This window comes from Muscardinus avellanarius (assembly GCF_963383645.1).
Source record: "Muscardinus avellanarius genome assembly, chromosome: 2".
Taxonomy (NCBI): Eukaryota; Metazoa; Chordata; class Mammalia; order Rodentia; family Gliridae; genus Muscardinus; species Muscardinus avellanarius.
In genome coordinates this window covers 15,491,008-15,505,905 of record NC_137787.1, presented here as the reverse complement: position 1 = coordinate 15,505,905, position 14,898 = coordinate 15,491,008, and the positions used below count along the sequence as shown (strand labels likewise).

The 14,898-nt window shown below is 40.6% G+C and overlaps 1 protein-coding gene across 1 annotated transcript in view; it reads right to left on the bottom strand.

Moving 5' to 3' along the window:
- The window catches only part of AP1S3 (adaptor related protein complex 1 subunit sigma 3), a gene marked incomplete at both ends in the record, with an annotated part of 36,571 nt that extends 22,211 nt beyond the window's left edge, over positions 1-14,360 (bottom strand). Inside the window, 2 exons of the mRNA XM_080689310.1 lie at positions 12,369-12,454; positions 14,159-14,360. Of these exons, the coding sequence (XP_080545436.1) occupies positions 12,369-12,454; positions 14,159-14,360 (288 nt within the window). The remainder of the gene's footprint in view (positions 1-12,368; positions 12,455-14,158) is intronic.
- Between the last annotated feature and the right edge of the window lie 538 nt (positions 14,361-14,898).

The window sequence follows — 14,898 nt, the reverse complement described above, 5'->3', positions numbered from 1 at the left end:
GCAAAGAGAGATAATTTCAGTTCCTCTTTTCCTATTTGTATTCCTTTGGTTTCCTTCTCTTGCCATATTCATCTGGCAAGAGTCTCAAGAATTGCATTGAGAATGAGTGCTGATGGTGAGCATCCTTGTCTTGTCCTGATTTTAAAGTGAATTCTTGCAGTTTTTCCCCATTCAATGTGATGTTGGCTGTGGGTTTATTGTATATTGCTTTTATTATTTTCAGGTAAATCCCTTCTATTCAGATTTTCAGCCCTATTTTTTAACATAAGTGGGTATTGGATTTTGTCAAATGCTTTTTTAGCATCTATTGAGGTGGTCATGTGATTTTTTTGTCCTTAGTTTTATTTATATGGTGAATGACATGTATTGATTTGCATATGTTGAACCAGTCTTGCATCCCAGGAATGGACTTGACTTGGCCATGGTGTATGATATTTGTCAACTGGTTTTAATAATGTAAGAATGCCTGTAACCCACCAAGTGATATGTCCAGGTATGTCTGAATATCCCTATAATGTATAATTACATTGTACCAATAAAAGCAATTTTAAAAAATTCACATGATATAATACTAAGTTACAAAGTTCATAAAATTGTGTGTGGCATTATAGACGAATGATATCACATTTTAAAATAAAGTATAAAGGCAAGCCGGGCATGGTGGCGCATGCTCATAATCCCAGCATTGGGAGGCTGAGACAGGAGGATCGCAGTTCGTGGCCAGACTTAGCTACTTAGTGAAGCCCTTTGCTACTCAGTGAGACTCTGTTTCAAAATAAAGGATTAAAAAAATAGGGCTGGGGGTGTGGCTCAGTAGAATGCCCCTGGGTTCCATCCCCAGTACTGCAAAAAAAAAAAAAAAGAAGAAGAAGAAGAAGAAGAAGAAGAAGAAGGAGGAGGAGGAGGAGGAGGAGGAGGAGGAGGAGGAGGAGGAGGAGAAGAAGAATATAAAGCCATGCATGGTAAACTATAATTCCCATACTTGAGAAGCTGAGACAGGAGAATCACAGGTTCAAGGAAAGCCTCAACAAGTAGTGAGACTTTCATCTACCTATTGGGGCCCTTTTTCAAAAAAAAAAAAAAAAAGGCTGGGTTTAACTCAGAAATAAAATGCCCATGGGTTCAATCCCTAATACCACAAAAATTAATTTATTAAAAGAAAACATATGGCCGGGCGTGGTGGCGCACGCTTGTAATTCCTGCACTTGGGAGGCAGAGACAGGAGGATCGCGCAGGTTCGAAGCCAGCCGCACGCATTGGCTTAGGAGACCCTGTTTCCAAATAAAAATGTAAAAATAGGTCTGGGAGCATAGCCCGGAGGTAGAAGGCCTTCCAGGAACCCCAGTACCACCAAAAAAAAAAAAAAAAAAGAAAGCATATAAAGAAAATACCCTAAATTATTCATTGTGTTTATCCTGAAAGGGTGAAATTATAAATGTTATTTTCTTCTTTGTGCTTGACTGGATTTTTCAGAATTCATGTATATGATTCTGCAATTATTAAAAATGTTTAATAAAAAGGATCTTAGCATGTTCAATAAAAATCAGTCCGCATTCTACCTGAATGCCTAATACTAAGTAAATGCTACCATTCTTCAACAAATAAAACTATACTTCCTAGAGATGATATGCTTCTCAGGAGAACCTGAGATACAGCAAAAGCAATAAGGCCTGTGGCTGCCTGTGCTTTGGAGAAGAGAAGGGAGGATGTGCAGGCTGGGTCCAGTTGGCTGTCAGTGTGGTGAACATACTCTGTATGACACTATAATGGTGAACATATGTCATGATAGTCCTAAATTGGTAGAATGTCCAACACAAAAAGCGGACCTTGATATACTTTCGGTGGCCTTGCTACCATTAGGTGGTATTGATGAGTCCATAGAGGCTCATCAGATGTAAGAGATGTACCCTCTGGCACAGGCCATTGACAATAAAGAAGGCTGTCTGTATAGCAGGAGATGGTGTACGAGATACCTGTGTACCTGCTGCCCAATTTTGCCATGAACCTAAAACTTCTCTAAATACATAGTTTTAAACACACACACACACACACACACACACACACACACACACACACACACACAAACTATATAGCTAAACCAAATGTCTGCCAGAAATACAACATAAAAAGCCTGTGAGGTATGCATTAAAACATAGAGGAGATAAAGCAGGTAAAATGATCATTGCCGCTTTGGCAGGGTGGGGGCAGGCTAATATTTCTCTTGAATTCCAAAGCACTCTTAATCCTGGCGATGAACTGAAGAAAGCGAGGAGAGAAGGAAGCGCGAGCCTGTGGTGTGGGCTTGCTTCAAGCTCAGTGGGGCGTCATTTCTGCAACTTCAGGCTGTGCTCAGCTGAGCTGTAAAGCAAAGTGAACCGATCAAAATCGCCTTGTTTTCAGGGAAACAGAGGATAGCGGAACAGTACACCTCAGAGTTATCACATATATTAAGGGTGAGGTATTATTTTTTCAGGAACTTGTGTTCCAATTACAGATGCTTATAATGGGTAGAGGCTTAAAATTCATTTTGTGCTTTGGGCTGTAGCGAAAAGAAGGAGGAGAAAAAAGAGGAGGAATAGGAGGAAGAAGGAGGAAGATGATGGTCAGGTAGAGGCTTAATAATAATATTTTAAAAATAAAGATAATGGGTAGAGGCTTAAAATTCATTTTGTGCTTTGGGCTGTAGCGAAAAGAAGGAGAAGGAGGAAAAAGAGGAGGAATAGGAGGAAGAAGGAGGAAGATGATGGTCAGGTCACTGAGCAGAGCAGCAAGGTCACTGGTGACATGGTGAAATAGCAAAAGGAAATGTTTGAACAAGGCTGGGAAGTTGGGAAAAGCAACTTTTTATGAAGTGCTAATATTTAAACTCCTAAGAGAATGTTGAACACCAGGAAGAATACTCATACACAGAGAAAAAAAAGTTTTTCAAGTGTGAGAAGCAATTCTTTGTATGGGGCTCTGGGTGTGTCTGACCATGGCATTTTAAACAGTCAGAAAGCCAACCATCAAAAGAGCAGCATAAGAATAAATAGCTAAGGGCCCTTATGAAGAAAAGAAATTACCACCTCTGAAGCAGAAATAAACTCAAACTTCTTCTCGAGGCCGACAAGTTAAATAAATAAATATAATAGAGAAAAATGCCTTCTACGGTTACAGTATCAGTTGGCAGTCATTTACTCATTTCAAGATTAACCTCATTTCAAGATTAACCCAGATGACCTCAAAGGAAATAATCACATCCATAGCTAAAATAATTCTATTTCAGAAGGCTCTTTCAGCATAGCTAATTAATTTGCTCAATATTAATTGAGTGCCTACGAGGTACACTACAATATTTATTGAGTGCCTACGAGGTACACTACAAAACATACAAATAAGAGTTGGTCCTCCACCTTGGAAAGCTTATACCTGTAAGAAATAATCAAAAGAAATTTCAAGGTAAACATATTTAATCAAGCACGGGCCTTTTTGCCTTTTCCTTCCCAAATTGTCACTAAAATGACAGCAGCAAAGTTTCCCAAATTGTATTAAGCCCCCAAAGACTAAGAGAATAGTGGAGGAAATAACAGCAGCCAAAAAGTTTCAAACAGTCTCTAGCAGATGAAAAGAAGGCAGAAGTGGAGCCAGGCGTGGTGGCGCACGCTTGTAATCCCCGTGCTTGGGAGGCGGAGACAGGAGGATCGCACAGGTTTGAAGCCAGCCGCCCTGGCTTAAGAGACCCTGTTGAGGACTTCCGGGAAGATGGCGACCGAGAAAAGCGGGGCTTAAGAGCCCCGCTAACAACCAATCTCCATTACCACAAAACCAGCGCCTTTCATAGCCAGAAAACACCATCACCAGAAAAACAAAAAAACCCACCAGGCTCCAGAGAGAAAGCGGACTGAGAACAGAGCTCAGGGCCACAGAGGGGACACACGCGCCCGAGGACGCGGCAGCAGTGCCATACTGCCGGCGGCAGCGGCGAACTCAACGGACGGCTACAGCAAGCCGAGGTGAGCCACTGCGGAACAGCCAGGTGGGATTTCTCCACGCAGAGAGCGTCTAAAGCTCCCAGTGGCCGAGCTCAGCACACGCTGCAGGGATTCAGAGTGGAAATCAAAACCAGAGAAGAAAAAATACGCCAGCCTCACGGCCGAGGGCGTGGCAGAGGCGCCATATTGCCACCGGCGGCGGCAGCAGCAGTGAATTCACCGAGTCCAGTACAGCTACATCTGCATACTCAAGAACAGTGAGTCAAATTGCGGGCCACAGAGGAGAAATCCCAGTACTGTACCTCCTGGGACTTGACCCAGTGAGGGAGTGGTGGTGGCAGAGATATCACACCATAGGAGAACGTGCAAACTGGCACCCCCCATAGTTTAAAGCAGCCTCTATCGACTCTCTGGGTCGGAGACTCTGTGATACAACCCAGTAAAGGAGTAGTGGGGTCTGAGATAATACAGACTCGAGATCCAGAGCACCTTAAGTGAAGCCATAGTGACCTAAGGGAAGAACCCAGAGAAGGCACAAACCTCCGAAATCATGGGAAAGAGGAATAACACTGGAGTAATGAATGCGCACAACCCCACAACATCAGAACCCGATAAAACTGAAAATCAGAGATTTCTAGAAGATCAAATCAGGAAAATAACTATAGAAATAATAGAGGTGCTTCGAAAAGAACTCAGAGAGAGCCAAAAAGAGATAAAGGATGCAATTAATGAACTAAAGGCCTCAATTCAAAGCACAAACAACCGATTAGAACACATGGAGAACAGAATCTCGCTCTTAGAAGATGAGCAATCCAAAAATGAACGCATAGTTTCTAATCTAGAAAAAAATATCCAACAGCAGGAATCTGACATGGAAGAAATATGGGCCCATCTTAAGAGAGCTAACCTAAGAATAATTGGAATAGAGGAGGGAAAAGAAAGTGAAACCAAAGGGATCAACAATCTCTTCAAGGAAGTAATAGCAGAAAATTTTCCAAATATAGAGCAAGAGGTTGATACACAGATCCAGGAAACTTATAGAACTCCCTTTAGACAGGATCGGAGAAGAGGATCCCCACGCCACATAATTGTCAAAATGACCAATGTGGAAGCCAAGCAGAGAATCTTAAAGGCAACAAAAACAAAGGGCCAAGTGACATTCAGAGGCAAACCAATTAGAATCACTCCAGACTTCCCAAACCAAGTCATGAGAGCCAGAAGGGCTTGGAGTAACATATTCCAAACTCTGAAAGAAAACAACTTCCAGCCAAAAATTTCCTATCCAGCAAAACTTTCTATCAAATTAGATGGAGAAATAAGAAGCTTCCATGACAAACAGAAACTGAAGGAATTTATGTCTTCAAAACCAGCACTAGAGAAAATACTCAAAGAGATTAACTACAAAGAAGAAATAGGTAACACTCACCAGAAGCAGAGAAACAAGATTTTCCATCCAACAGACAACTAAGATTGGTTATCTGTGGAGATTCATTATTTTTGTTAGTCTTTACCTATCTCTAAATTGTATTGTTTGCCTTTATTGTTGTTAATTTTTAGGATTTCTAGTTGGAATATTAATATACCTTCAGATATAGCATTTGGAAATATTTTATCCAATTCTATTAGTAACTTTTAACTCTGTTTACATTGTCTTTGGATATACAATATTTTTTTCTTATTTTTTAGGGAGTTTGTATATTCTTCTGTTGCCTGTGCCATTGAAATCATAACCAAGAAATCACTGCCAATTTCAATGTTGTGAGGTTTTATGACCCAGATTTTCTTCTAAAAGTTTATAGTCTTAAGATTTATATTTAGGTCTTTTATCTATTTTGAGTTAATACTTGTATGTGGGATCAGGTAAGGGTCCAATTGTATTCTTTTCCATGTAATTATTATTTTTCAACAATATTTAGTTAAAAGATTATTATTTCCACCACCAAATGTTCGTGGAAACCTTGTCAAAAATAACTTGACTATATAGGGAAGAATTTAGCTCTAGGCTTGTATTTAACTCCAATGGTTTATATATCTGCCTTTAGAACAGTATTACACTGTTTCAATTATTGTAGCTTTATATGGTTTGAAATCAGAAAATATATATCTGCTAGCTTTGTTCTTTTTCAAGATCGTTTTGGGTATCTAGAATTCATATTCCATATTAGGATAGATTTTTTTCTGAAAAATAAATATATGAATATATGATAGTTTCACCTAAAAAATAGAAAAAAAATATTCTCTGGTAAGAAAGAAAGCAAAAAGAAATATTGAAATGTTATCTTTAAGTTATCAAAAGCTTGGTATCAGACAAATGAAACTGTTATGTGAGATTAACATTTTTAATTTTGGATAAATTGCTATAATACTAGATGTCAACCACTAAGCCAAGCATGGGAAGGAGGGATGGGGAGGGAATGGGGTGGGGATCGGGTGGGGGCTGACTGGGCGATGTGTGCATGTATGTCTACAAAAGTTTGTATTCCACTATGATGTATGAATACAGTGCACCAATAAAATAAAATTTAAAAAAAAAAAAATAAGAGACCCTGTTTCCAAAAAAGAATAAAAAGGTCTGGGAGTGTAGCCCGGAGGTAGAAGGGCTTCCAGGAACCCCAGTACCACCAAAAAAAAAAAAAAAAAAAAAAAAAGGCAGAAGTGTGATGACTGATTTAGCAAAACAGGGAAAGTTGTAACTGAAAAAGATGGATTCCAAAGAGAAGACAGCCAACTTCCTCCAAGAAAGCCTGAGAGCAGCACTGAGACGCAAGGCCCCTGGAAAACAGCAAAGAGGGCAAAGTTCTGAAAACATGGAGACAGCTAAAAGACTCCTATGGAACAATTGGCACTGGCCACTTGCAGCAGTTCTAGGGACTACAACTGAGAACGCAAAAGGATAAGTGTGTGTGTGCATAAACACACAAATGCGTGCACACACACACACACACACACACACACACACACACACACGTTCCCAATTGCTTTACTCAAGCATATTAAAACTTAGCAAAAGTCACAAAGTTGGAATAACCTCTTAGCACAGCTTCACCACAAACATGTACTCATGTGTTGCACCGTGATCTTATAATGTCAAGACACGAGGAGGTCCTAGCAATTCTTTAGCTCCACTATGATCTTACAGGACCACTGTTTCACGTGCTGTTCATTGTTATATGAAGTGTTCGATGTGGCACATGGCGATATACTCAAGAGTTATATTACAGTCAGGCATGGTGGGGCACGTTTGTAATCCCAGTACTTGGGAGGCTAAGGAAAGAGGACCACAGGTTTGGGGCCAGCTTCAGCTACTGAGTGAGGCCCTCTGCAATATAGTAAGACCCTGTTTCACAATAAAGAATAAAAACTAGGGTTGGGGTTATAGCTTGGAGGTAGAATGCCCCTAAGTTCAATCCCCAGTAGCACAAAAATAAAAAAGAGAGTTATATACCCCTCAGAGGATTTACAGGAACAATATAGATCCCTAAGAAGACACATTATAGATGTCTGCAACCCACTTGAATCTAAAACTCAATTCATAGTTATCCTCAGAGCCATATGTCCTTATTTAAAGAAGCAAAGTGTTTCTGAGCCTCCTCCTCTAGCTGTGTTTGTTGGAAGATAAAATCTATCTCAGTTCAAGGTACTGGCTGATTCTTCCAGAAAACACTGAATGACAGAGAAAAAACCTGTAGGTGCCAACAGTAAAGCTTCCAGTCATCCAGTTCTGCCTTCAAAACTCTCCATGAGCCCTTCAGCATTCCACTTGTAAATATGAGCAGAAGCAAAAGTCACCAGACACATAAGGAGAGTTTCTAACGAGAAAGAGAAGGAAAAGAACATCTAGAAGAAAAGCAAGCTGCTGGATGCAGTAATGAGGCAAGTCATTATACATACAGGCACCATGCTAAGAGTTAAAAGGAAATGGAGGTCCTGTATCAATAGAACAAAGACAAGATTTTGTTGTTTAAAGAAATAAGTTTAAAGAAATAAGAAAGCTAGGTGTGGTGGTACACGCTTATAATCCCAGCATTTGGAAGACTGAGACAGGAGGATCGTGGTTTGCGGACAGCCTCAGCTACTTAGTGAGGCCCCTTTGCAATAGGTAATATCCTGTTTCAAAATAAATAATAAAAAATAAGGCTGGGGTGTAGCTCGGAAGTAGAATGCCCCTGGGATCCATCTCCAATACAGCAAAAATAAATAAATAAATAAATAAATAAATAAATAAATAAATAAATAAATAAATAATAGAGAAGAATCTGGGCATGGTGGTGCACAACTGTAATCCCAGTACTTGAGAGCTAAGACAAGAGGAGTGCTGGTTCAAAGACAGCCCCAGCAACCTATGGCTAGGGGTATAGCTTCCTACTCTCAATACTCAGGAGAGAGGGTGAAGGAGAGAGAGAGAGAGAGAGAGAGAGAGAGAGAGAGAGAGAGAGAGAGACAGACAGACAGGCAGGCAGGCAGAGAGAGACAGAGAGCTCTTGAAAGTGAAAAGAGAATGATAACCAAAATAAAGATGACAGAATCTCAAATTGAAACAAAACAAGAAGATAAAAAATTAGAGTAAAAGATAAAACTATTAGGAGTCAAATCAGAAGGTATAATGTCAAGAAAGAAAATACATAATGGAGAAAGAAAAAAATATCAATGAAATATTGCAGAATTTTTTCCTAGCACTAAGGGGATAAAACTTCAGATTAGAAAAGGTCATTAAGTGGACAGCATAATAAATTTAAAAAGTACAGCAGCACAAGACTTAAGAGCAACCAAAATAAAGAACGCAGCCTAAGGAATTTCAGGAGGACAAAATTTTCAGATGCAAGGGACCAGAAATCAGCATAGCATAACACTTCTACCTGCAATACTAAATGTTGGAGGGTAAGAAGTCTACCCTCAGCCAAATTATCAATCAAGTGAAAGCTGAAGAGATGTTTGATGTTTTTGTACATGCAAAGACTGAAATACAAGGAAATGGTTTATAAAAGTTGCTTCTAGTATTTTTCAAAACCCTCTGGAAGATGGAACTCAGCCAATGAGAAAGGAAATTCAGAAGTTAGTTGTGCTTTAGAGCAGGGAATCCAAGTTTCAGGGTGGTGCAAAGAAAGGCCAGAATGGTGTCATTCTTCTGACACAGGAAGCACTCGGAGCAGATGGAAAGGATGGGGCAGGAGGAGGGAGGGTGCATGGTCCTGAGGGGAGCGTTAAAATGCTTATACTTGACTTGATTTCCTTGTAGCACTGGAAACCATTGATGGGCACCTGCGCCTGAGATCTGCTAGTGTACTGAAGAAAAAGTAATGACAGATAAATAGAAAACTCAGCAAGTGGGGAAAATGAGAAAATGATAAACTCTAGGGGAAAAGATAACGCCAGAAGGAAATCATGTTCTTCTAAGTATCTTGGGAAGAGAGGCAATGAGTGTGTTAGGGTGGGGGAGTGGTGAACAGTGAGAATTACCCTAACAGAAAATCAAATACCCTACCAGGAAATCAGGAGATAATTTTAAAAAGGATGAGTGGAGAACTGCCAGCATAGCCTATTATCTAGAAATACAGAGATAAACAATAAAAAAAAGTTGTGATTATTTAAATTCATTGCCTCTGGGAGAAAAACTTGGAAATGAAGGAGTAGCTATTTTCATTACAAATTATTTTATCAGATTTTGAAAGTGTGTGTGTGTGTGTGTGTGTGTGTGTGTGTGTTGAACATTTACAATCTACTCTCAGCAATTTTCAAGAATACATTATTAACGATAGTGACCATGCTATACATCGGACCCCACAACCTATTCATCCCAACTGAAAGTTTGTACCATTTGACCAACAGCTCCCCATTCCCCCTTCCCACCTAATACAAGTTTTAAGGAGAGAGGATTGTTAGAGAATTAGGCTGATTTTGTGGCTATCTTTCATGTTTTAGTAAGTCACTATGGACCCCCCATCCATCCTTTACCTTTGAATTAAAGAAGTTTCACCTCTTAAGCCTCTTTTCCAGTCATGAACTTTTTAATTCCCTTGCTATTTTGCATGTTTCTTTCTGAGTAACATCTAACTATTGCTTGCTCATAAGAGGAACTCAAATATTGGTGGAACTATTGAATTTTGAGAAACGGCAATAGCCCTGTATAAATATTCAGGATAGAACATTGCTTTGGGATTCTGTAAAGGTTACAGAACACTGTAATTTTCTTGAAATAGCCTTCCTTTGAAAGCCCGGGGTTTTATTGGGCTTCATAAACTTGCTCCTGGGGTTACTTTTCTCCAGATGCAATGAACTCAACTAGCACTTGTATTTGCCAGATCTCCTGGCATTTTCTCCTGACTGGTTTAACAATTAGTTATCTGGCTAAAAGCGCTGACGAGCATCTGCAGACTGGGAAATCCAACTATTTTCTTCTTTCTGCTAGATCAATTACAAAAAAATTATAAGCTTTAAAATGTTATTTGATAAGCCAGGTGTGGTAGCACACACGTGTAATCCCAGCGCTTGGGAGGCTGATACAGGAGGATCGCACAGGTTCCCAGCCAGCCTTAGCTTAGTGAGGCTTTCAGCAACTTAGTGAGACCCTGTTTCCCAATAAAGAATAAAATACGTCTGGGAGTTTAGCCCAGAGGTAGTAAACCTGGGTTCCACCCCAGTACCAACAACAACAAAAAAGTTACTTAACACTGGTCTGAGCATTCTTTCCTCCAGGGCTATACAGTTTACATTTGCAAATAAAGATGAGCCCTGTAACTATTATCCAAATTTCCTCCCTCTATATCCACAAGACTATTTCTCCAGGGCTGCTGACTCTCAAGCATCTCCCTGAGCTCTGGAATTCCATGAGGGGGCTTTCTGCAAGTGGAATAGTCTACCCACTCTTCCTTCACCAGCGTGGTAGAGTCACCTTCTCAAAGGGTTCTCATGGTACACGCTGCTGCCCTATTCCACAAACTGCATTGCCTTCGCCCTAACAAGTCATTTGCTTAAGCCTTGCATGATCTTCCCTTGTGCAAGATTTTACCAGCATGCTCCGGGTAGAAATCAGACTCACCAACCTGAAGCTTCCCAGTAGATATTTACACATGTTCTTAGGACAAAAGCTTATTGAAAATCCACCGGGTCTCTAACTTGGTGACCCTTTGAATCAAACCTGTTGCATACACACACACATTAATCTTCTACTTCTTTGAGACTTGTTGCATGCCCTTCGATCCAAATGGTGTAACTCAACCACTGTTTCTGGTTTGGTGCAAAGCATACTGTGAATTTATCAACAAGCCCATCTAAATATGGCTCGGGGCATGCTCAGCACTTATTATTGGAGCATGTCCCCTTGGCCAGGAATAGGGTAAAGGAATAGCGAGTGGGTTGTTAGGTCGGGGGACTTTGGTCATCGGTAGCATGAGAGTTTGCGCTTGGATCCTGACTCTGTCAGGTATAGGCTAGGTGAACATGGATCTTCCTGGCCCTCAGTCTCCTCATGTATAAAATCAGGATGACAATACTAAAGACTTCAGGGATGTTGGGAGGATGAGATGACATTACACACCTCAGCCTCTTAGTGCAGAGTCTAGCGCTCAGCAAGCACCCAATAAATGCTTGTTAACACTAACGAGTCATCCAGGAGCTGGCTCCTCCTATTTTTCTTCATTAGGGCAGCAAAAACCCTCTGTGCTTCCCCTTTTGAAATCACTGCATTACTACCCTCTGATCATTTTCTCAAATAGGTTCTGATGGAAAGAGTCCCTGACAGCCTTTTCTAACAGCCATTTCATAGGTCTCCTGAATAAGGACAAGCCGTTCAATTTCTAGCTGACTTGCCACCTTGCCCCTCAGTCATCTGGTCTCACTAACCTCCTCTCTTAAGCTTTGACAATGAATTTGCCCCAGAAACAGCCCCAGCTTGCAGATGACTCATACAGGGCCCCTTTCTTTCTCTTGCCTACTGATGAGTCTTCGGGTAGTTCATTTCATCTTTCTCTCCAAGTTTCTACAGGAAACTTACATAGCTCCTCATTTTTTCACTTATATTTGTACATTCTCTTGGTACCTTTTTTTCTATAATTAATGGCAGCCATTTTTAAATTTCTTTGTTTTGGTTTGGTTTTGCTTTGGGTTTTTATAGCCCAGGGACAGTCTACTTCTGAGCTACACTGGCAGCCCATTTTATTTTTGGTTTTGAAACAGGGTCTTACTAGGTTGTTGAGAGGCTCGCTAGGTTGCTGAAACTAGTCTCAAACCTGTGATTCTCCTCTGTCAGTCTCCCAAGTACAGGGATTATAGGCATGAGCCACTGCATCTGGCTTAAGTTTTTATTTTTACTTTTTTTTTTATCACCCTTGCTGATTCCTTACTTAAACTGCTTTACTCCTTTATGGTGAATTACTTGCTCTTTCTCACCAATTTTCATACACAGAAATAGCATGAATTAGGGAAAATTAGAAGACAGGAAGGCTCGAAACGAACAATCAAATCCCTGTGCGGCCTCATGCCATTATCTATGAAGTAAGAGAGCAGAGTCACATGTCAAATACTTCTTATGGGTTGGGCAGAGGCAGGTAACTTATTAAATGTGAACAAAGTTTCAGTGTAATAAAATAGGGTATGGCAGAGATGATGGCCAACTATAAATCACACATTCAAATGAAAGTCACAGCCCAATTCAGCCATGGTCAGGTGTTGCTAAGAAAGAAATATCAGTCATTGTGACCAGGTCCCTAAGAAGCTCAAAATCTGGGTCTTTATGTGAAATATTGGCATTGTTTTAATGTTGGTAATTGATTATAACAAGCAAAAATACATTGTTCAAGCTAAGCAGCGCTCACGGTGAGTGAACTTGGCCCTTGAGCTGCTTTGTCTGTGGGTATCATTTGGGGGTGTTGATTTACATTCTGTATTGGGATCAGAAGATTCTCTTTGTGCATCAGTGTGTGGTTTTGAAGATGCCTTCCCAGGACCTTCACCTGAAGGTTCTCTGACCCAAGACCCTGGCTTACACATCTCAGCCTAGTATTAGTGTAAAAATCTATTCTGAGAACAATTTCTCCCATTCATTTGACAAATATTATAAGGTTTCTTTTTAATCCCCTTAAGACTTCTAGCCCAGGTTTCTATTTCCATGTAAGAGAGAAGAAAATTTATGTGAGTATAATTGAAATCTACACAATTGCAGAATCTCATTTTGGGGCCTGTTATTATCAACCTTTGTCATGAAATAAAATGTAGAAAGGCAACCACACTGGCTGACGCATCTCCAGTCTTTTCCTGATCTTTGTGCACCACCTGGTGGCAGGACTATTTCCTTCTAACCAGTGGCATGCTCCTGAGGAAAGAGTTAAGTAAACTGGGGAGGGAGGGAAAGAGTTCAGAGAAATAAAATAAGAGGGACAGTAAGAGAGGGGGGAAAAATGGAATGACACAAAACCAAAATGTTGGTGTGCTGACCATGTGCCAGCTAGGAGAGATCCACAAATTAAAAGCTTAACTGCTGAGAATCAGCTGGTGGCCACTTACATGTAAAACTTTAAAGTTCTCTCTGTAAAGAAAATTCCCCATAAAATTGCCTGCTATCCATCTGCCTGTGTTGTTCAATAGTGTTTATTGGAAAAGAAGAAAGAAGGATAGATGTGTAGTTAAGCTGAAAGGACAAGATAATCAGCCCACTAAGAACTGGATTATGTCTCCTAAAAAATTCATATGTTGAAGTCCTAACCCATCAAACTTCATATTTTGACCCTATTTGGAAATAGAGCATCCTGGTTTGGGGTTGAAATGTCCTTCAAAGGCTCATGTATTGAAAAGAATGGTTCCCAATGCAGCAAGGTCCTGAGACAGGGCATGGCTGGAGGACATGGGTGACTGGGGCATGGCCTTGAGGACTGTATATTTCCCTGGTCCCTCCTCTTGCTCTTCTGCTTCCAGCCACCATGAGTTGAGTAGCTGCCCTCTTCTCTGCCCTGCCACCATGATGGTTCTGCCTTGGAGTCAACTGACCATGGACTGAAACACCAAGCCTGAAGAAACCTTTTCTCCTACAACCTGTTCTTATCAGGGACTTCAGTCACAGCAATGAAAAGCTGACTGGGTCACAGAGTCACTGGAGACGTAATTAGCTATGATGAGGTCATACGGGTATAATATAGACCCCTAATCCAGTATAGTTGGTGGACTCATAACAAAAGGGTATTTGGTCCCAGACTCACAGAGATGGAGAACTCCAGATGAAGATGAAGACAGAGAGTGGGTGACACCATAGAAGACACACAGGGCACCAAAGACGGTCAGCAAACCACTGGAGGCTGGGAAAGAATCATGGCTCAGATCCTCTCTCGGTCTCCAAAAGAAGCGGCCCTGCTGACACCTGGATTCTAGAACTTCATTCTCCAACCAGGCATCATGGTACATGCTTATAATCCCAGTACTTGGGAGGCTGAGCTAGGAGGCACTAGTTTAAGAACAGCCATGTTTCAAAATAAAATAGGGCTAGGGGTGTAGCTCAGAGACAGAATGTCCCTGGGTTCACACACACACACACACACACACACACACACACACACACAATTCTAGCCTCTAGAACTGTAATACAACAAATTTCTGTTGTTTAAGCCATCTAGCTCACAGTCCTTGGTCACAGCAGCCTAGCACACAAATCCACAGTCTGTCTCTGGCTTTAAATGCTATTTTTCTTAAAAGTCATCATCATTGTTTTCTATGTCATTATAATTCAATATCACAAAATCAAATCATCAACATTCCAGAGATAGTCAGCAGACTTCATTCAACTTAGTAAATATTTACTCGGTATCTACCACAGTGAAGTATTTTGAAATGAAATAATCACTCATTCCTAGACTCATAAAAGGACACTCTAGGACAACAAAGCTGGTTTGATGCAGACCTCTCTACCTTAATACTGAAGAAATCCTCTCATGATCACAGAAGC